Genomic DNA, 23,510 nt, shown 5'->3' on the forward strand with positions numbered 1-23,510 from the left:
GTATTCTCTGTAGCAGGTATAGTGGCACTGTGGGCCATGATGGCCATCTTGGATTTCTGACCAACCCAATAAATAACAACACTTGGTCAGGACCATCTCAGGATCATTTCTGGCTTGTGGAACTTGAGAAGAAGTTTGAAATGTGAAAAGTTTACGGACGACAGACGAAGCACAATGGCAATAGGTCATGCTGACCTTTCGGGTCAGACGACCTAAAAGTCTAAATCTGTAGGAAAATGTGAAAATAATCACACCTGTCATACGGTTTCAAAAGTGGTTAGCTGCCACAGTTATGTTGTAGATAAATATTGAGGTGAGCTGCTGATGCAGGAGAGTTTGTTGACCTTGATTGCAAATTCAATGAGAGTATCCAATCAACATTTTAAGCTGTCTGTCTGTTTTATGTGGTTGCTGGTTTGCTGGATTTATCACCCTGTGAACAAGGGTCATTTTGAGGCAGGGTTTCTTTGTACATGTAGTAGTTGGTGACTACCTCAATTAAAATGTGGGAGGCAGGTGGCATGCCATCCAGGACAATTAGGGTAAAAGGTCTTGCCCAAGGACACAACCACCACAACAGCACACACTGGCCTGTTTCTCAGCTTCCTGAGAAACGCAAATCGATACATGTTTAGCCAGCAAACGAGGACAGACAGCATACTGGCAAATGGACTTGGGGCTAAAAGTAATACGACAGATATTTCAGGTGAATTCTCAAGACACAAAATGACAAATTAGTACACATCACTTCCATCCTCCTTCAGGCAGAAACTTAACATTCCAAATAAATGCAGGAACTGGTTTATACGAAAAGAACATCACTTCACTTAATGGCTTTTCATTAAATGATTTATTAAATAAAATATTACAACATATTAAATCTAAATATAATTCACTGTTGACTGTATTTGCCGATTTCACTCTCAATGTCCTTCATACTTTGTAAAACTGTCATCAATTTATTTTCATCCATTTCAAACTGAACAACCTCAGTATTCTGAAAAGAGAAAAAGATGTAAATAAATCGATTCCGATCCTTAGTGAATATAACTAATTAATCCTCCTTCATACAGTCTACAGCCTACTGATATCTTCATACAACCTACAGCCAACTGATTCCTTCATACAACCTACAACCTACTGATTCCTTCATACAACCTACAGCCTACTGATTCCTTCATACAACCTACAACCTACTGATTCCTTCATACAACCTACAGCCTACTGATTCCTTCATACAACCTACAGCCTACTGATTCCTTCATACAGCCTACTGATTCCTTCATACAACCTACTGATTCCTTCATACAGCCTACTGATTCCTTCATACAGCCTACTGATTCCTTCATACAATCTACAGCCTACCGGTTCCTTCATACAACCTACAGCTTACTGATTCCTTCATACAATCTACAGCCTACTGATTCCTTCATACAACCTACAGCCTACTGATTCCTTCATACAACCTACAGCCTACTGATTCCTTCATACAGCCTACTGATTCCTTCATACAACCTACTGATTCCTTCATACAGCCTACTGATTCCTTCATACATCCTACTGATTCCTTCATACAATCTACAGCCTACCGATTCCTTCATACAACCTACAGCCTACCGATTCCTTTATACATCCTACAGCCTACTGATTCCTACATACAACCTACAGCCTACTGAGTCCTTCATACAACCTACAGCCTACTGATTCCTTCATACAACCTACAGCCTACTGATTCCTACATACAACCTACTGATTCCTTCATACAATCTACTGATTCCTTCAAACAGCCTACAGCCTACCGATTCCTTCATACAATCTACAGCCTACTGATTCCTTCAAACAGCCTACAGCCTACCGATTCCTTCATACAACCTACAACCTACTGATTCCTTCATACAATCTACAGCCTACTGATTCCTTCATACAACCTACAGCCTACTGATTCCTTCATACAGCCTACTGATTCCTTCATACAACCTACAGCCTACAGATTCCTTCATACAACCTACAGCCTACTGATTCCTTAATACAACCTACAGCCTACTGATTCCTTCATACAACCTACAGCCTACTGATTCCTTCATACAACCTACAGCCTACTGATTCCTTCATACAGCCTACAGATTCCTTCATACAACCTACAGCCTACTGATTCCTTCATACAACCTACAGCCTACTGATTCATTCATACAATCTACAGCCTACTGATTCCTTCATACAGCCTACTGATTCCTTCATACAACATTAAGATTCCTTCATACAACATACAGCCTGATTCATATATCCAACCTACAGTCTACTGATTCCTTCACACAACAGTCTACTGATTCCTTCATACAACCTACAGCCTAATGATTCCTTCATACAGCTTACACCCTACTGATTCCTTCATACAACCTACAACCTACTGATTCCTTCATACAACAGCCTACTGATTCCTTCATACAACCTACAGCCTAATGATTCCTTCATACAACCTACAGCCTACTGATTCCTTCATACAACCTACAGCCTAATGATTCCTTCATACAGCTTACACCCTACTGATTCATCTCTACAACCTATATAGCTACACCCTACTGATTCCTTCATACAAATTACTACAGAATTTTTTTTGTAAAACTGCAAAAATGTTAACTGCTGAAACAAATAAAACTGCAAAGATGTTAACTGTTGAAACAAATAAAAAAAACTTTAAAATAATCAATAACACTAATGTAAGATCATGCGACACAATTGTATATCATAAATGTTACCATATAAGTACATGTATCTGCAAATAAGCCCCTGCCTTCAAACAAATCCCCTTCTCCATTTTGACAGATTCTAAATTTTGAAATACTTTCACAAATAAGGCTCCTTCCCAAATATCAATACTAAACTTTGCACAGGGGGCTTACTTTTAAGATAAATATGGTACTAAACTTTCACACTGCAGGATTGGCTTATTTGAGGATAAATACAGTAATCTACTTTTACATTTGGGGAGAGGCTTATTTGAGGATAAATACAGTAATAAACTTTTACACTGGGGGAGGGGCTTATTTAAGGATAAATACACTTTTACACTGGGGGAGGGGCTTATTTGAGGATAAATACAGTAACAAACTTTTACACTTGGGGAGCTCGAGGGGCTTATTTGAGGACAAATACAGTAATATAATCAATATCTGAATACCTTTGTGTTGCCTCCCCCTTGTAACTGCAGTTCCATGATGGCGGTTGGTTCATTTATTTGATCCACATTTTTGGACTGTGATTTTACATCTATTCTCCATGACACTTGTTTTAAACTATTGTTCCAGTTTGTGTTAACCACTAAACTATCATGTATTTTGTTTTTATGTGATCTCCAGAACCTTCGCAATGCATTCGCTTGATCTTCGGTGAGAGCTCCTTCACGTCGTTTTGTTTGCGACACAACAAAAGCTTCTAATTGGTTGAAATCCATATCAGCGGATACCATATTCTGAAATCAAGTTTCAAAAAGTTCAAATGCATCTAGAGGAGTTTATCGTGAGAAATTATGATAAACGACTTGTGAAGTACAGCCTGCTGACATATACAATGTATGTTTAATGAAGACTTTCTATTGGCTCATTTAGTCTGTTGCACAGATGTTACATATAATGTGAATAATTTGATAATATAAAATCGCTGGGGATACTAAATTTGATATTTCTAGGAGAGAAATTGAATCATAGATAAAGATGGACATTGTCAAATGTGATGTCTACTTTATCCCACATATCTCAACGTTTTGCATCAGACAAAAAATACCTGTATATGGAAGCTCATTTCAATTTCTATCACAGAAAATAATCGAAATAATATTCTTGATAAATATCACTTACATTTCTCTCATGGGTTGATTTTTTTTCTCTTTCTTTCTATATGCTTTTGAGTGCAAAAGGGAATAAAATAAACCCTACCCATGAAATAAAATTAAATGAATTTCAAAATTTGACACAGGCAGTTATACAATTTACATCATATTGGCTGCCATGCAATTGTTTATAATGTTCCTATTCTGATGTTGCTAAAACAATATCAGTGATGATGTTACTCTAAGCCTTTTGATGCCACCAAATGACATCACTCTAATGATGCCAATCCATGATGCCACACTGATGACTTCAATATAATGGTGCCACTGCCATCATGTCATGTTAGTAACAGTTAACATTATGACATCACTCTGATGATGCCAATCCATGATGCCACACTAATGACTTGACTCTAATGGTGCCACTGACATCATGTCATGTTAGAACAGTTACCATTATGACATCACTCTGATGATGCCAATTCCATGATGCCACACCAGTGACTTCAATATAATGGTGCCACTGACATCATGTCATGTTAGTAACAGTTACCATTATGACATCACTCTGATGATGCCAATTCCATGATGCCACACTGATGACTTCAATATAATGGTGCCACTGCCATCATGTCATGTTAGTAACAGTTACCATTATGACATCACTCTGATGATGCCAATTCCATGATGCCACACTGATGACTTCAATATAATGGTGCCACTGCCATCATGTCATGTTAGTAACAGTTACCATTATGACATCACTCTGATGGTGCTAATTCCATGATGCCACACTAATGACTTAACTCTAATGGTGCCACTCCAATAATCCAATCACTATAAGTATGTCACTTCCATGATGCCACCTTATTGAGGTCACTCTCGTTATACCATCATCATGATGTCATTATAATTGTATCGCTTTAACGATGTCACTTTAAGCTAAATGATGCCACTAAAGTGATGTTTAATTGTACCAACCAATGAAATCACTCTAGATCTAATGATGCTATTTCCATGATGCCATCCTAATCATATAAATTTTGAGATGCAACTTCAATGATGCAATATAAATGGCATGACTCTAATTATGCCACTGCCATTATGCTAATTTAATGACGTCACTTTATGTCACTTCAGTTATGCCACTCTATTTACATCACAATCAATATGACACGCTCGTGATGCCTTTCTGATGCCATATGATACCACATATGGTGCCCAAACAATGAGTGATGTTATGTTGCTGAAATAATGCCATTGTGCCATTAATGTTTTTCCCAAAATCGCAGTCTTTGTCGGAATCAGATCGCTCATATGTAACTGTACAAGCAATGCCTATGACATTTAGGATAACGGATGGGCGTGTTTATTTACAATATGAGATCACCAATGCGGGTCTAACATGATAGTTACCTTCATTAGTCCAGAAAATCTGGATACAAGTCTGTTGAAATCTTCATCGCTCATTTCAGGATAAATCTGGCTCTTCAAAAATTCGTCCGTAATTTCATCCTCTTTGTAATATGTTCTTCTAGCTAAGCCATTGAGCAAAGCAATAGTGTTTTTCGTCTCTTCCGCCATTTTGCTCTCATGTGATCTGCTTGGCGTATCCTTGAATTCTGATTGGCTTAAATTTTATTTACTGCGTTCTGTCAAAATGGCAGCCTCCGTGACGTTCCCGGCGGCTACCGGCATCATGCAAGAAAATGCCTCAGTCGAGCAAGAACAAGACGCAAATTTGGCATTAACTGATCTTGATAGGGGTACATACTTCAATAGAATGTCTTGGTTTAATCTACATATCCAGAGATTTTGTCAAGTTGTCTTAAAAAAACCAGGTCCAGAAGTTGCAGAACTGTCATTTTTTCACAATTGAGGTTAAATCTGATACAGCTGTTTAGATACATATATGGGAGGGTTATCAAACATCTGTTATGGCATGACAGTGTCTAAATCATCTGCTAAACTGTTTTGTATTGTGGGTCTATCAGAAAGCATGATTGATTTCAATGCCTTTGCTAGGAATCGAACCCACGACCACTGGATTACTAGGGCCTGTTCGTTTATGCGGACAAACCGGTTCGTCAGTTTTTTAATGTAATATTTCAGACATATATCTTGACGGACCTGCAAATGTTATTACAGGACTTGGTAGTCTTTGTCAAAGCTCGTCTGAAAAATAATATAAAATCACAAGGTCTGTCTTTATTTCATAAACGAACAACACCGGTCCAAGTGGTCTAACCGTTTGGACCGCAAAAACGAAAACGGCCATAGTCTTACTTTGAACCGATAGAACAAAACAGACGAGCAATATATTGCAGCTAGTATTTACCTGGGTTACATACTCTCCTACCAGGAGAACTTGTCCTCCAGTTTCATGGGGTTAACTTATAGCAAGCTTTCACAAGTAATGCTAAGTGTAATTCCCCGAGTCCTTACATGGACGTCAATGTAACAGAGCTTTATAAATTTTATTTGTCTCATTGCATCTGCTAGGGATTGAACCCTCTGGATTTCTAGTTATATGCTCAGTGGATCGAGCTGAAGAGAAGTTCTCTCTGCACCTGTATATTTCTGCTCTTGTTTTCCTTTAGTATTCACCTGGACACCCATTCACATATGACCCTGGATGTTCCAAGTTTCCCATGTGCATTTCATGATAATTTTTGCTTATATAGGTCTTCATTCTGCCAAGCCTGGAGTCCAGTGTGAATCAGTGATCCGTTTCCCTAGACTATTTGAGAAATACCCATTCCCAATCCTTATCAACACAGCCTTTCTCAGACTATCTGATGTTTTCAGAGCTGGGTAAGTAAAAGGTTGACCATGTCAACTAACTGCTGATGACCTTTTTAATAATTGTTTTTTGGGCTGTTTTATTTTTGTCATTGATACAGTTAGTGTTGGGAATCAAAGAGTAGTCAGCTAATTATAGGATTGTCATTCATAAATGATGAACAAATATAAAATATTAAATGGAAATGTAACATTTACAACACACACACATATATATTTGTATGTTATGATTGAAAAAGAAGAGATTTTCTGAGAAATAGAACTGGTAAAAACAACAAAAACTTAATGTACACCAGTCCTTTTCACTGACAAGTATATGTACACAAATGAAATTGTTCCTGGTGATTATTAACCCTCCTTATGCAGAAAAACATGACATATAACCGTAGTTAACGATCATAATTATATTGTAAAACTGGTTTTAAAACATTTTTAAGTATTTTCAATTTTCTTGAATTCTTTATTTTTTTCCCAAAACAATTCAACAGTCAGGCGTAGCCAGAATGAAACAATTCAGCACTGCAAGGGTTAAAACTGGTGAATGCTTTTTAAATTTGCAATATAAGATTAAGGGTCATATGACTTATTAGTATATATACCTGCCTGACCTGAGACATTTAACTTACCGTATATTTTATGAATATACCAAAAATCCAATTTCAGAAGAGTAAATCTGTTCATTTTTGATAACAAATTTTAACCTCCAGAATTTTCTTCTTTTTTTTTTCTTTTTTTTTTTTTTTTTTGTTAACAGGAACTTTATTCAATTATTTGGCAACGTGACCATCTTTTTTACTGATTTCTTATTACAGAAATAACTTCCTGCGATGGTGTATTCTAAGAGTAACACTACAGAGTGAAAAGCATCTCGACAAAATCCTCAATGTTGACGAGTTTGTGCGGAGGATATTTTCTGTTATACACAGTAATGATCCAGTGGCCAGGGCCCTCACCCTCAGGTTTGTATACACAGTAATGATCCAGTGGCCAGGGCCCTCACCCTCAGGTTTGTATACATAGTAACAACATAACTATGATGTCTAGCTCATGATACATCTTCAAAAACCACAACCAGAGATTGTACATGAACGCAGCCCCTGGAGTTTTGAGGATGCATGTTACATAGAGATGATTGTAAACTGTAACATAAAATGTTCAGGTGTACTTTCTTACATGGTTTGGAGCTTTCAAATTATTTTGTGGATATAAGCTTTAGTGGTTAGCCCATAAAATACATAGTAATTTAACAATAATACACAAAACAATATTCATTGTATTTATATTTGTGGTTCTATAGTAACCATGGAAACAACAAAATTTTATACATAACAAACATTTTATTGTTATATACAGTTAGAAGTATATTGCCCTTGTCAGTCAGATTACTTCTTCAGAATTCCGGGCTGGGACTGTTTTCTTACCAAGAATGTAATTGCTAAATTTTGAATACGGTCAAATTGAAGGAATGATACTAGGAAAAAGTAGTGTCTAGGGCTTGGTCACATTTGTCCTAGTTAATGACTAGATATTTTGATTGTTTGAAATTGAAAATTAAATCAGGAATTGATATTTGTGAGCCTGGTGATTGAAAGCTTCATCAACTGAAAGTGTCAGTCAGTAAGTTGTAGCATTCCAATCTAGTATTTGTATAGGGAAATTGTTATATGAATAATAATAATAAGTCTTTAAATGTTGACTTTCTCCAATATAAATCTTTAGTATCTGTGCTAGGATGCCAATATTTGATATAGACATTCCAAACATTTGTATTAACTAGGATGCCGATATTTGGTACATAAACTAGGATACCGATATTTGGTACATTAACTAGGATGCCGATATTTGGTACATTAACGAGGATGCCCATGTTTGGTACGGGCATTCCAAACATTTGTATTAACATATCATTATAAATTGTCAGATTTTGAATTACTGGAATGTGTTTCTGTTGAGTAGAACTTTGGGAAGCATGGCAAGTGTGATACCGGAGCGTAAGACCGTTCACCACACCATCGTCACTGGCCTCGACTCCAATGATCGCCTTGAGGTTGATGCTGCTGTATTTGCAGCGAAGCGATTTGCGGCCCAGTCACGGTGAGTATGTAAGATATGTAACGGGTGTTACCATTGAGCACCTATCTGATATTTGTACATTCTTGTCTTTGTATGATAAATTCTGATGTTAGTCCTCCCCAAAGAAGTTTGTTTGTACTTTCATTTTCACAAATAGGAATAAAATGTAAATTTCAGTCCTGTAAGGGGTCCGAAGTGGAAAACTGGAGATCTTCAGTTTGGAAAGATTCATTTTTAGAGTTTTGTGTTATGTTTCTTAATTTATTTTTGTTTTGTTGCTCAGACCTTTGAGAGTGGGCATGTTATGAGTTGTAATAACTTGTGCCGAATCCCATTGTCTCTTTATATGACAATAGACTATGTTTAAACTGAAAACCTGTGAATTAATTTGAAGGATAAGATGCGATACATTAAATCTGTGAAAAAAATTATATTTCATTTTCCAAAAATCTCCTGTTTTAGACTTAAATAAATTTTGTGAGATTGTGTAAATTACTGAAATGATCTTGAGGCTCCAGAGTTGGCAGCAACCAAAAGGTTTCTGATGTTTTTATTTGCCTCTTAAAAACCTGATATGGGCCATTATCAGATTTTTAAAAGGCCAATAAACATCAGAAACCTTCAGATTAATTTGGCAGGTAGGATATATATATGATATGGGGTGCTCTATAAACTGATAAACCCTTTCATGCTGTCATCTTTGTCTTGTTTTTATCTTCAGCACATTTGCAGCCAACATTTGCAGTAAGATAGCCACCATGATAGAAAAAATAGCCACCCCAGTGGACCTGAAACTTCGACTGATCCCTATTCTTCAGCACATGCACCATGACGTGGACACTGCAGCAAAGGTAACGCATACTTACATTAATTTGATAAAGGTACATGGGGTTTACCTGCAGACAAGAGAAGCAGGTCTGGATTTACTTGAAACATGTAGCCCCATTGTTCAGCTCACTAAAACATTGGACTTACGTTACTTTAGATGAAGATCTGAAGTGTGTGGTCTGATTTTGTTTCATAGGAAGGTGAAATCACAGACCACCCTGTGCTGTTGTGTCCATGGGCAGACATTTACTTTAGATATATTTGGTCAGAGTGCCGGCCACATAACCGCGGGTACTGGCCAAAGGTGTATGGTTCGATACTCTCTACCTGTGGTGGTTTGTGTTTCTCATGAAGCTGAGAAACGGACTGGTCTGTGATGTTGTGGTTGTGTTCTTGACACTTTACCCTAATTTCTCTAGATGGAATGTGACAGGCCTCCTGTATGTTGTTCAGTGAAGTAGCCACCAGCTACTACAAGGAAACCCTGCCTCAAAATGACCTTGGCTGTTCACGAGGCAATAAATCAACAAAATCTGGATAACATGTGACAGACCTCATATAATTATGTTGTTCAGTGAGGAAGTCACCAGCTGCTACAATGCAACCTTTCCTCAAAATTTGCCTGACTTTTAACAGGGCGATAAATGCAGAAAACAAATATTTACAGGTTAGGGGTATACTGTATAAAGTGTACTTAATTTGACACAACTAAATTTTAGTGCAAAACCAAATTAAAACAGATTAGCGGAATGATGATTTAGTGCACCAGCAAAGATTGCCATAGAAACCAGAATAGATAAATTACAATTATTGCAATCATAATTAGGTGGAATGCTTCGGCATGAAAAATGCTAGAATAAGATTACAGCTAACGCCTGTTAGAATTGACTTGAGACATGTAGTCTCATTTGCCTTCAGGCCTGATATTTGATAAAAGTAGTCTTCTTTTCTTACAGGCCAGGGGAGTGTGCCAGGATCTACTCTCCAGTTTTCCTGCTCAGAACTTTATGACCTTGACCTTGCACACAATGACACAGCTAGCTGCTCAGTCATTGGTGGATATCCAGTCACATGTACAGTTGCTGATGTCATGCCTCAGAAAAGATCCAAGGACTGTGGTGAAGTTTGTGATCCTGAGAGACATGAATAGTCTGGCAAGAAAGACGCCCCATTTGTGGACAAATACATCAGTTGAGGTAGGGACAGAAACTGGCTTGGGCTATTTTCATTTCCAGTAAAAGTGAAACTGGATTGTTTTTTCTGTTGGCAATTCAATTATTATTATTTTTTTGCATAAAATTGGTCAATAACATTTGACTCCCTTGCGCTGTACTACCCAAGATGAGCATTAGTATTTACTAAGCATTGTCTAAATAAAATAACACTGCACTTGAACCCGAGACCTCTGAACTCTAGATGGGCGCTCTTACCATTTGAGCTTCCTGGCCACTGGTATTCAGTCGGACAGTTCAGTTCCACTACAGATATGCCCTTTTACTACTCATAAAATAAAAAAAGTTTCACAACCTTCTGGACATTTTGAAAAGTATGGGTCAATGTATATTGATCAAACTTTGTGCTTATTAAGTTAATTAGCTGATTTTTTTAATGACTAGGTGTAGGACTGTTCGAACCATTATTGGCTTTTTACTACAGTCTGAGAAAATGAACTGTTTCAGTAAAATTGATCACGCTGGAATTTGACCAATATCTTCTGATATTACTTGTATGACACTATTGAATCTTTAAACCATTCTTGACCTAAAGATAACTGCCTATCATAATGGTATAACATCCCCTGTCCACAGGCCTTGTGTGAGTTTGTGCTGACTGCAGAATCCCTGGCCCTGAAGACCGCAGGCCTGGACGTCCTGTCCACATTATCAGGTTCTGTGGCTTTCCAACTCTACATGCAGAAGGATGGTACGAAAATATTTGTAATCTTAGTTTCTTTATTTATCCCTGAAATAAACTTAAGGGGCTGACACATAGCCTCAGATTCATGGTTCCCCAATACAGCTGCTGTGTAATTGCGTTTTAGTGTCACGATATCTAGGTTTATGGTAAATGGATACTTGATTGAGGCACCTTGAATAAAGTTGTCCGGGAAAAAAATCTTTAATTTACTCAACATAAAAAAAGATGCACAATACCCTAGCTAAATTACATTGCCAACTGTATGGGTATGTAAAGTACCATTGAAAAAATGACAACACCAAATGAAGCTCAACCCATAGTAATCATGGTGAAAGGGAAGGAACTCCAACGGTCGATCTCGGAGTCCGGTTGTTATCGATTACAGGTGGTTGTTATTGCTTGGGACTGTTACAAAATGGTCATTAAAGACAGTGGGTTGTAATAGTCAGGGGGTCGTTATAGACAGTGGGTTGTAATAGACAGGGGGTCGTTATAGACAGAGGGTTGTTATAGACAGAGGGTTGTTATAGACAGGGGGTTGTTATAGACAGGGGATTGCTATAGACAGGTGGTTGTTATAGACAGGGGGTCGTTATAGACAGAGGGTTGTTATAGACAGAGGGTTGTTATAGACAGGGGATTGCTATAGACAGGTGGTTGTTAAAGCAGGTTTAACTAGATAGATAATTGATGTTAAAACAGTATTTTTTGTGTTGCAGTGTCAGAGAAACAAATGACGACCATACTAGAAGTCTGTAATCTGTGTTACCTCTGTGACAATGCCAGTCTCTCCGCGACCGCCACACATTTCTTCACAAACGTCGCCATCTGTCACAAAAAAAGTAGTAAGTACAAGATTGCCTTAAACATTAAGTTTTTAAATAAATAATGGTTAAGGTAGCATCATGTCGTCCATGATTATTTGTGAATGCAACTTCACATTTTTTATTGATTTTTATGATAATTGTTAGAAAGGAAGACCATTTCAAGTTCAGCCATTTCTGTGAGTTTTACAGACTATGATATACTGGTGCATAGCTATGTAGACTTTGTAAACCCAGATGTGTATTGGGCATTTCGTAGTTAAATTTCATATCAACTGAGGGTTTTTCATGTAATGCACAACTATTTTTCTTTCAGACTGTCCTGTATGGAATCCTGAACAGGACATTGTGGCTGGTGCACGCCTCTCTCTCACTACTCAGATCTGTCTGTCAGCCTGGAGTGCTGATTCACAAGACCAAGCTGCTCTTAAGGTATGTAAAATTACCTGATCTCTCAAGGTTAGTAAAATTACCTGTTCTCTCAAGGTAAGTAAAATTACCTGTTCTCTCAAGGTAAACACAGAAACTTGCTTTCTCCAGGTAAACACAAAAAAACCTGCTCTCTCTCTCTCTCAAGGTAAATACAAAAATCTGTTCTCTCAAAGTAAAAACAAAAACCTGCTCTCTCAAAGTAAATACAAAAATCTGTTCTCTCAAAGTAAAAACAAAAACCTGCTCTCTCAAAGTAAATACAAAAATCTGTTCTCTCAAAGTAAAAACAAAAACCTGCTCTCTCAAAGTAAATACAAAAATCTGTTCTCTCAAAGTAAAACCAAAAATCTGCTCTCTCAAAGTAAACATAAAAACCTGCTCTCTCAAGGTAAAAACAAAAACCTGTTCTCTCTAGGTAAAAACAAAAAAATTGTTCTCTTCAGGTAAACACAAAAATCTGCTCTCTCAAGGTAAACACAAAAACTTGCTCTCTCAAGGTAAATGCATGTATGATCATACAGATATGTTTGTGTTTTGTGAAGTCAGGTGATCATTTGATCTGATTCAAACTCTAAAGTAAATATGTGTATGTTTACAAGATTAACCAAATTCATTGTGTATTATTGTCCAAGGGACTTTGAAATAGGACAGAATGAGAGACTTGATAATGATCAGGCAACTAAAGTCTGTTGTGGAAATATAATTGTGTAAAAGGTATGATTTGTCTTGATAGTTATTATAAAGTATCTTGAGCTGGTCTGGAAATGAGTGTGGGATAGCCTCGGTAAAATCTTATAAGTTTTAAAAAAAAAAAAGTGGGAGGAGAGCTCCTCGAAGCAGGGAAGCTAATTACATATGATATATATATATCGTAAGGGGGTTTGTTTGGACTGATCAAGGTGGTACATGGATTGTACTACAGTATGTAGGGTTTGTTTGGACTGATCCAGGTGGTACATGGTTTGTACTACAGTTGTCTCCCTTGTTTGGACCGATCAAGGTGGTACATGATTTGCACTACAGTATGTAGGGTTTGTTTGGACTGATCAAGGTGGTACATGGTTTGTACTACAGTTGTCTCCCTTGTTTGGACCGATCAAGGTGGTACATGATTTGTACTACAGTATGTAGGGTTTGTTTAGACCGATCAAGGTGGTACATGGTTTGTACTATAGTTGTCTCCCTTGTTTGGACCAATCAAGGTGGTACATGGTTTGTACTGCAGTATGTAGGGTTTGTTTAGATCGATCAAGGTGGTACATGGTTTGTACTACAGTATGTAGGGTTTGTTTGGACCGATACAGGTGGTACATGATTTGTACTATAGTTGTCTCCCTTGTTTGGACCGATACAGGTGGTACATGATTTGTACTACAGTTGTCTCCCTTGTTGTAGGTTTGTCTCCACTGTGCCGTCCGGCTGTCAGAGGTGTACCCTGAGACTGGCTCGTTCTTCGCAGCAGAAATAGTGCAGCTCCTCGAAATGGCCAATGGTATTTGTCTTATTAACAGTAGAATCATATGTGTTGTATATAATTTGGGGAAGTAAAATTTAAAGCTTTAAGCCATAAGATGAAAGGGAACTGAGATATTACTGTTTGATTTTAATTAAACAATATTTTGAGTTTGGTAACCATTTGATAACATCATCAACATGTTGCTTTTTTTAGAGTGTCTATTTTAGTGTAATTGGATGAAAAGTAATGTTCTCAAATACCGATGGCTCAGCCACCTATATCCATTTGTGTGATTGAATAGTTCCATAGTTTGGCAACTTTTCCTGTCTCTTGTGTCCGTAGATAAGAACTGCCTGATGCTTTGTGAATGTCTGGCGGCCATTGGAGAACAGAACAGTGAAGTTATTATGGACATCGTACCACAACTTTTGTCCATTTTCCAGAATCTCGGCCAACAACCAAAAGTGTCGGGTCAACTCAAAGTATGTAGAGAGACTTAATAAATACAATTTTTTTTATACATATACATTAATGTAACAGCAATGTCATCACTTCTTCCATTCAAATCACTGGATATTGAATTTCCAAATGTTTTTTTTATGTCTCAACCACAAACTGGTTAGAGCATCCTTGGGTGAACGGGAACCAATTTTGTTTTAACGATGGGTCTCCCTAACCCCCAGGGGACTGTGGGGTAGGGCCCAATAGGAGAAATATAGCAAATTCTTTAACATCCATCTTAAGATGTTTCTCCACTGCAATAACCAGGTGATTGATACAGGCCCTCTCTGTGCCTCTTGATTTGTGAGTGTTTATTAAAATGCAAAAAACAATGAGAAAAACACCTATTTACTGTCATGATACCATGGCATTCTCTATGTCACAGTCAGTAATATTGCAGAAATATCAGCTCGATCACATGACAAATGTAAGAAATGGTTTGATGTACATTCCTACATACACAGGTATATTATATTTTAAACTGATTTGTGTATGAATTCATGCATTAAATACTTCTATATTTTCAGACTTATATTGGCACATTGCTGTTCCAAGCTGCAGACGGCAAGCCAATCCCAACAAATGTAAGAGAGCTTGTGATTGGCTGTATGGAATCCTCCACCAGTCCATGGTTTGCTTACAAACTTGGTCGCCAGGCCATGAGGTATGGCCAGTACCATGTGGCTACAGACCTGTTCAGCATGTTGTCCCAGAGGGTAGCATCAGAGCATTTTCACTTTTGGATGCTGGGATTACATGAGATCTGTAATGCTGAAGCTCACCTCTACGATGTTGGCACAGGAAGTGATGTCATGAGGATAGACGATACCATGATGCATTACCAGAAGGGATTAGCTGCTCTCAAAGTAAATTAATTATTGGTTTGGGACTCGGATATATGAGTCTTGGACTAATGCTTTTCTTCCAAGACTTGCTCAAATTCTGAGTACGAACAATATTGCTTAGTACTGGGATTTATCAAAAAAAAAAATTAAATGGTGTGGATCGACTCACCTGAAAAATCTTACAAAAATTTCTGATTAATTGATTTTTTAACTTCAAAAATCTAATAATTTGGTTGTAAAATCAATATGCCAACCTGGATGAGTGATTCTAACATAAGTTTTGGTATACAGTGAGGGTGATTTCTCTTGGATTAAGATATAAAGCAATGTGTTGTAGGCCGCAGCGACTCCCAACTCCCCGCTCCAGTTCCAGTGCTGGTATGTACGCCTGAGGACAGAACTTCTCCAGGTCCACTGCCAGCTTGTGCGAAACTGTAACACATTTCGTACCTGTCCTCCTCCGGCGATTTCCACTGCACTCGCCATGTCGCGTGGCCGTGAAATCTCTCGCTGTGGCCAGATCCTGTCTCAGGTCAGTGTAGAGTTAGTTCTACAGCATGGCTTTTAATAAGGTATTGATAAGTATTTGTTGAAACATGACAAAAGAAATTTCTGACATGACACAAACGTCTTTGGCATTGAAGTAAAAAAAAATTATTATGGTTCAGATTATGCATTTTGCAGAGAAATCAAGAAATGGACCAAAAATTATAACTTATTTAAAATAACAATATTTCCAGAATATAAAAGTCCAACTGATCACTTCAGTTTTATGTGTCTCCATTAAATGTTAAATATTATAATAAAATGTGAAAGTGTGTTTCTAAAAGAAGTTACATCAATATAATACATTTCAAAATCATCCATTTTGTATGTATATTACAGTGTTACTGTTAATCTAAATGTGTTGCATGGTGCATTCTATGTTACATGTATCTTCCACCCATTACCAGAATTTTTTGAGTTGCAAGGATATTTGAACACAGAACTTGAGTTTGGGCATGACTTGGTTTTAAGAATACAGATACAGTCTTAAGATTACAGCTGATTTATATAAAAGAATTTGATAAATATTCCTTCATTTCTCTGCAGCTCAACAAGAGTATGAACGACTATGAGAGCCTGAGCACCAAGTTTTCTGCCCTGTACCAGTCCTCGTTCGATGCTGACCCAAATACTCTGAGGAACATAATTTTGTATCCTTAAAAGTCGATGGAATCACCTTACATCCCTTATGTACATCATTAGGTGGTGGACAGCACACTTGTAACACACTTTCCTTTTACCTTGGCAACCTCGATGTAAAAATGTATATGGGTCACCTGCCTGACCACATGGGTTTTTCGTTGGTTTTCGACCACAGTAGGACTGTTAAACTAATATGTTAATATAATTACCAGTTTTAATGAATTGCAACAACTAATGCCTCATAAATCTAACAGTTGACCTTGTCATAATGAAGATAACCATGACATAACCACACATGATATATATATATATGACCTTGACATTGTTCAGACTTCAGCAGTGTTGCGAGGTGATGAAATCGGCCATATTGTCTGTTGTCAAACCGGATTCTCCAGGGTATGGTTCCATAAATTTGGGGTTTTGTTTCACCAAATTCATTTCTTTAGACTCTATTTGTTATTTCCATGTCGATCTGAAAATGAAAATATATCTTTAAAATCTCTTTAACATTGTAATTAAAAGCTTACCATATTTATCAAAAACTAATTAGCCCCTGCCAATATATAAGCCCTCTTCTTCAATTTTGCAATTATATCCATAAGCTTAAAGGGATTCATATATAAGCCCTATTCAAACTTTAATGCTAAACTTTTACTGTAGGGAGCTTATTTGAGGATAATATGGTGCTGAACTTTTACACTAGGCCTCATTTTACAGACGAGGAGAAAGCTTATTTGAGGATGCGTTTGGTACTTAACTTTTACTGTAGTTGAGAGGGCTTATTTGTTGATAAGTATGGTACTTAACTTTTACTGTAGTTGAGAGGGCTTATTTGTGGATCAGTATGGTACTTAACTTTTACTGTAGTTGAGAGGGCTTATTTGTGGATAAGTATGGTACTTAACTTTTACTGTAGTTGAGAGGGCTTATTTGTGGATCAGTATGGTACTTAACTTTTACTGTAGTTGAGAGGGCTTATTTGTGGATGCGTTTGGTACTTAACTTTTACTGTAGTTGAGAGGGCTTATTTGTGGATAAGTATGGTACTTAACTTTTACTGTAGTTGAGAGGGCTTATTTGTGGATCAGTATGGTACTTAACTTTTACTGTAGTGGAGAGGGCTTATTTGTGGATAAGTATGGTACTTAACTTTTACTGTAGTTGAGAGGGCTTATTTGTGGATCAGTATGGTACTTAACTTTTACTGTAGTTGAGAGGGCTTATTTGTGGATGCGTTTGGTACTTAACTTTTACTGTAGTTGAGAGGGCTTATTTGTGGATAAGTATGGTACTTAACTTTTACTGTAGTTGAGAGGGCTTATTTGTGGATCAGTATGGTACTTAACTTTTACTGTAGTTGAGAGGGCTTATTTGTGGATAAGTATGGTACTTAACTTTTACTGTAGTTGAGAGGGCTTATTTGTGGATCAGTATGGTACTTAACTTTTACTGTAGTTGAGAGGGCTTATTTGTGGATAAGTATGGTACTTAACTTTTACTGTAGTTGAGAGGGCTTATTTGTGGATAAGTATGGTACTTAACTTTTACTGTAGTTGAGAGGGCTTATTTGTGGATAAGTATGGTACTTAACTTTTACAGTAGGGGAGAGGGCTTATTCTAGGATAGATACCATGTTAGATTTTGTTAGGGATATTAAACATGTGAACACCAACAGAATGATAAAACAAAGGGAGATAATTCTATTTCCACATCAAAGATTCTACAAATTGATGAGGAGTTTGCATTTGCATGTGATTTTAAAATGTTTGAAGTGCATTAGGATAGTCGGCCATGAATGGCATTCGCTGACAGATGTTCTAACCACAGGTGCCAGCAGCAGATTTGGATGCCGACAACTTCATGCCACAAGGATCCGCTCAGTAAGGCAGTGCAACAGGTACAGATGGACATAGACAGTTCCCTACAGGCAGACCATGGCCAGGCTCTCACACATAAGGTATGTTACAGGCTCTCACACATAAGGTATGATCCAAGCTCTCACACATAACGTCTGATCCAGGTTATCACACATAAGGTATGTTACAGGCTCTCACACATAAGGTATGATCCAGGCTCTCACACATAAGGTATGTTACAGGCTCTCACACATAAGGTATGTTACAGGCTCTCACACATAAGGTATGATCCAAGCTCTCACACATAACGTATGATCCAGGCTCTCACACATAAGGCATGTTTCAGGCTCTCGCACATAACATATGATCCAGGCTCTCACACATAACGTATGTTCCAGGATCTCACACAGAACATATGATCCAGGTTCTCACACATAATGTATGATCCAGACTCACACATAACGTATGATCCAGGCTCTCACACATAACGTATGATCCAGGCTCTCACACATAACGTATCTTCCAGGCTCTCACACACAATGTACATTCTACATAGTTCCCCACCTCTCCATATATGGCCATATTCTTTCATAACATGGCAGTAAAAGGCCCATCAGAACCTTGATAAGCATCATTAACTGACCTCACCTCATTACATAAAAATGACATTCTTACTGGCCTAATGAAGTAGAGGTATGGTGTTAATCGGTCACTCTTCCAGAAAGTTTCCTCATAAAAAGTGTTGCCCTTGTATTGTCACTTGTCAGTATTATAATGTGTCACACAAAACTTAGGCAAGACGTGGGATAAACAGCATCACTCATTGCATAGTTATGTAGATTAAGGCTATTCTACACTTTGGCAAAGCTTGGGTTCTAGATTCTACACCATTGAAATGATTGACTCTTTAAGTAATTATAAATTTTAATTCATGGTTGGTAAAATTAATAATATTTTTTAATGTGCATATATTACTACATATTTATACTGTATGTTAAAGTCATGATTCCCATTCCAGCACATCGACCTCTTACTACAATCTGTGCGAGGGTTTATACAGGCTACCTTTAGGTATCCAAGGTTCTTCTTCCAACGTCTCCAGTGTACCAACCTCAAGGTAATAATCTTTCTTGTACAGAGGAATTTGATTCATCGTTATACATGTATTATGATGTCTGTTGTATCAACCTCAAGGTAATCAATCACCTTTCTTGTACAGAGGAATTTGATTTTGTAGTTATATTATGACGTCACATTGCAACAACCTCAAGGTAATCACCTTTTTTGTACAGAGGAATTTGATTTTGTCGTTATATTATGATGTGAAAGTATTCCAAACTCAACTTAAACTCTTTTGTGCACAGAGAAATTTGATTGTCCGTAATTTTTTATTTCAATTTATTTATTGAGCAGGTGTTACAAACGTGGCCAAAATGATGAGGCTTCAGGATCAGTGTGGCAATGATTTAATGATTTCTTCATATTTCTTATACATACATGTATCTACAGCCACCTCTCACCCACCAAAATTATATAGTATGTGGCAATACATCAGTACTTTCACTACTTTGATTTGTAGCTGGCAGTGTCTCCACAACAGAACGCCCAGATGGAACCTATCCTCGTCCACCATGACACATTCCTCACACTCAAGGTGGAAGGTATCGTCCAGCATGGCAAACGACGTGAGTTATACCGCAGTGTGGGTCAGGTTCGACTGACCGTAACCACGACACTTGTCAACAGAAATCAGATCGTCACAGACACCAAGGTATATATAATGATTGTATGTAGTGCTATTAGACATCCAGTAGGTTTGGTAGTGTTCTTATAAGGTTACTGTAAGCTTATTTATTTTAGCACTCTCAAATCGTAGTGCAAAACTAAATCTTCTAAAATATAATAATAGTATATTGTTTGGCCCTAAATGACCCTATAGCTGTCAATGGGCCGTAAAACCCAAACAAACAACTGAATCTAAGCATATTACGGTAATGATGAATTAGTGCATTTACAGAGCATGTTGTAGAAAATAATACAAACATTTTAATTAGCACTATCATAATTTAGCAGTCAACTTTCAGCTGAAAAAGTGCTAAAACAAGATTACTGCTAAAATATGTATCAGTATTACAATGAGACATATTATCTGAATCACTCCGATACAAAATTTGATTGTATTATTAAATGTTTATGTTCGGAGATGCGATTCTATAGCAAAAGGTTAACTAAATTGTACAAGGACGGTATCTATACAGTGATTGTGGATGGTCATAAATGGGAACTGAATTAAGATAGTCAATATAAAATTAGTAACAACAGAAACTATGATCTCGTATAAGATAAAGCCTCTTTTGCATATTTTTGATGTACTGGTAAGTCTAAAGTGGTATTCAAATTACAAGAATTTTCGCTTTTCCTGATAGCATGTACACATTACTTAAAATAAATAAGAATAGCAATGATTTCATAACTAACCATGTTGATCCACTTCTGATTCTAACAATTACATTTTTACATACTGTTTTTGTATCATACTTACTTTGAATGGTAAATATTGTGACATTTGACCCTGCAGAGTAACGACGCCCTGACGACTAACACGTTGAGCCAGAGCGTGTCGCCACACAATGACTACTTCAGTGTGAGCTTCCTGTTGGCGTTTCCTATTAGTGGGGTACATTCTGTGTCTATAGAGGCGGCTGTGGAAGACCAAGATGGAGGACTCTGGTGTACGGGTCCGAAGGTCTGCATCACGGTCAAGTCATACGACGATGCTATGCTGAAGAAACCCAAGTCTTCATCTGTAAGGACATCATTCGGACAGATGCCAGGTCACTCATGATCTGACGAGTTAACTTTGACTTATGATGAATCCAGATGTGTTCATGTTGAAAATGTTAGAGAAAAGTGCTTTCTACTTGAAGAGATTTAGTACAGAACGGATAAGATCTTGTTGAAAACATGATCAACAGAAGGCACCAAGCCATAAAAACAACAAAACTGAATCATGTTGTAAAATTATGAATGAGAGAGCTTCAAACTTCATGTCTACTATGACTATTGTAACTAATTATCAGATTCCTAGGGAAGGCTGCATCAGATGTTTATAAAACTTGTGGTAAGGTGTTTACTGTATTAAATCTTTTTAAGTTATAAATGATTTACACATTAATGTTCATTTTGCTATAAAAGGATTTGATTTCGAATCTAGTTGGCACCCATCACCTGGTAGTAAGATCGAGCAGTTGCTGAAATCTGGACTTAACTTGGCACCCTTTACAAAAGACAGCGATCATGGATATTGATTTGATCAATTCGAAAATGTTTTTCAATTATCCATGAGAAATAAAGAACATTTGTTACATAAAATATTACATTACTTTGTGTTTGTGGATTGCACTATACGCAATCTAATTGCTGATTGTGCTATTTCGGGCAGAATCTCATTACTATTTGCTCGAGACTGATATTTTGATAATTAAGTGCTAACACTTCATAAAACGTGACATTGTTATTGTTAACAGCTCCATGGAACATAATAACGATATTCCGGTTATGTTATCCCCCAGGAAGAGTATTAGGAAATATTTTCAGCTAGTTTGACAGTTTTGGCCCAACCCCTTTAGCAAGGCAAGGATAATCCATATGCAATGTATAATTCACAAGTTGGGTTCTAGCTCTTAGGCAATGGAAACTTGCAGCAAAATTTTATTTAAGTAAAAAAATGTAAAAAAATTGTTCCCAGGCCCTCCCTAATCTGTTGTGAAGTTCATAAAAGCCCCTCATCTCATATTTTTTCCTGGTTAAATAAAAAAAAAATCTGTCACATTATTCTTTGGGAGAAGAATGTGTGAAAAAGACATCACCAGCAAACCATTCTCCTGTAATATCCATTATATTCAACCATAAAATTATAGCACATGTTATTTAATATGATACAACAAAGAAGAAACTAGAGCTGTTCCCCATGAGTCAGTTTACAATGACAGTTCAACAGGAACAGCTGTGTTTAAGTTTCAAATAAAATGCAAAATCATTTCAAGGGAAACAACTCCGCATTGTACTGGTCATTCCAACAAAATTTTGAAAAGATCTGTTTAAAACTGAGTGAACTCGTAGCTGAACAATGTTCATTTACGGACAGTGTTCAATTTCTATATAAAAGAGGCATAACTTTGAAAAAGAAGTAAAAATACAAAATCTTTTCAAGGGGCACATCTCCACATTGTAGGTCTGGTCATTTCCATTAAGTTTTGAAAAGATCTATTGAAAACTGAGCGAATGCATAGCTGAACAAAGTTTGTCTACAGACGGATGGACTGAGTTGACCTTACTGTTGGATATCTTCTAAACGTAACCTATCGTGGTGGATAACTAGTGAACTTTCAGGGCTTTTTCTCACTGGTTTGGGAAAGGGGTAAACTGCAAATTTTGGGAATTTGGCTTAAATATGAAATAATTGGGAATGGGGCCCATTAACGGCCCCCTAAAGCCCACAGAAAAAGCCCGGACTTTCACATGCCAAAACATTTTTTTACATGCTTGTATATTACCTAATTAGGCTGAACATTATATAGGCCAATTATATTAAATGACTTTATAGTTTTTAGTTGGTTTAATAGTCACGTTAATCTGTTGTTTTTTTTAGCCCATCCTCATCAGATGGTGGGCTGTTCAACTCATTCTTGCCGCTGTTTCCAAGACGCACTGAAAGGATCTGATCCTAGTATCTGAAGTAGGCTGCTGATCTATGGTTTATTGTTTTGCATGTTCAACTTTGAGAAGATCAACCATTGGCCATCTTTGATTTGCTAAATTTGTTATTTCTCAAATTCCACTCTTTCCTCTTTGTCCATATCAAGTTTTACATATTCCATTTTGCAACAAAAAAAAAACAAACAAAAAAACATAGTCACTACAACAGCTAATAAAGAGGAAAGAAGAGCAGAGTCAAGAAAA

At 37.1% G+C, this 23,510-nt stretch overlaps 2 protein-coding genes across 2 annotated transcripts; one reads left to right on the top strand and one right to left on the bottom strand.

The window, feature by feature from the left end:
• Window positions 1–822: 822 nt before the first annotated feature.
• Window positions 823–5,426, bottom strand: LOC117323379 (COMM domain-containing protein 1-like). The gene is made up of 3 exons (XM_033878558.1): window positions 5,243–5,426; window positions 3,179–3,469; window positions 823–997 (listed from the first exon to the last, which is right to left on the bottom strand). The coding sequence occupies exons 1-3, from the start codon at window positions 5,408–5,410 to the stop codon at window positions 893–895; spliced, it is 564 nt and encodes a 187-aa protein (XP_033734449.1). The 5' UTR covers window positions 5,411–5,426; the 3' UTR covers window positions 823–892.
• Window positions 5,427–5,488: 62 nt separating this feature from the next.
• LOC117323381 (integrator complex subunit 7-like) lies at window positions 5,489–22,063 on the top strand. The gene is made up of 19 exons (XM_033878559.1): window positions 5,489–5,592; window positions 6,511–6,640; window positions 7,441–7,587; window positions 8,585–8,722; window positions 9,423–9,552; window positions 10,486–10,725; window positions 11,338–11,452; window positions 12,166–12,291; window positions 12,587–12,702; window positions 14,098–14,194; window positions 14,501–14,640; window positions 15,187–15,525; window positions 15,842–16,036; window positions 16,597–16,700; window positions 17,023–17,088; window positions 18,520–18,649; window positions 19,567–19,665; window positions 20,128–20,319; window positions 21,127–22,063. Exons 1-19 carry the CDS (start codon window positions 5,526–5,528, stop codon window positions 21,391–21,393), a joined length of 2,838 nt encoding a protein of 945 aa, XP_033734450.1. The 5' UTR covers window positions 5,489–5,525; the 3' UTR covers window positions 21,394–22,063.
• The last annotated feature ends 1,447 nt before the right edge of the window (window positions 22,064–23,510 follow it).

Source organism: Pecten maximus, chromosome 3 (genome assembly GCF_902652985.1).
Source record: "Pecten maximus chromosome 3, xPecMax1.1, whole genome shotgun sequence".
NCBI lineage: Eukaryota > Metazoa > Mollusca > Bivalvia > Pectinida > Pectinidae > Pecten > Pecten maximus.

Bases quoted from the DNA above. Each gene is read 5' to 3' on its own strand.
- LOC117323381 (XM_033878559.1), top strand. From the start codon at position 5,526: ATGCAAGAAAATGCCTCAGTCGAGCAAGAACAAGACGCAAATTTGGCA. The intron at 9,553-10,485 runs GTAACGCATACT...CTTTTCTTACAG, and splicing joins ACGTGGACACTGCAGCAAAG to GCCAGGGGAGTGTGCCAGGA. The intron at 16,701-17,022 runs GTATCCTTAAAA...GACATTGTTCAG, and splicing joins ACTCTGAGGAACATAATTTT to ACTTCAGCAGTGTTGCGAGG.
- LOC117323379 (XM_033878558.1), bottom strand. From the start codon at position 5,410: ATGGCGGAAGAGACGAAAAACACTATTGCTTTGCTCAATGGCTTAGCT. The intron at 3,470-5,242 runs GTAACTATCATG...ACTTGATTTCAG, and splicing joins GATTTTCTGGACTAATGAAG to AATATGGTATCCGCTGATAT. The intron at 998-3,178 runs GTATTCAGATAT...TTCTCTTTTCAG, and splicing joins AAGGGGGAGGCAACACAAAG to AATACTGAGGTTGTTCAGTT.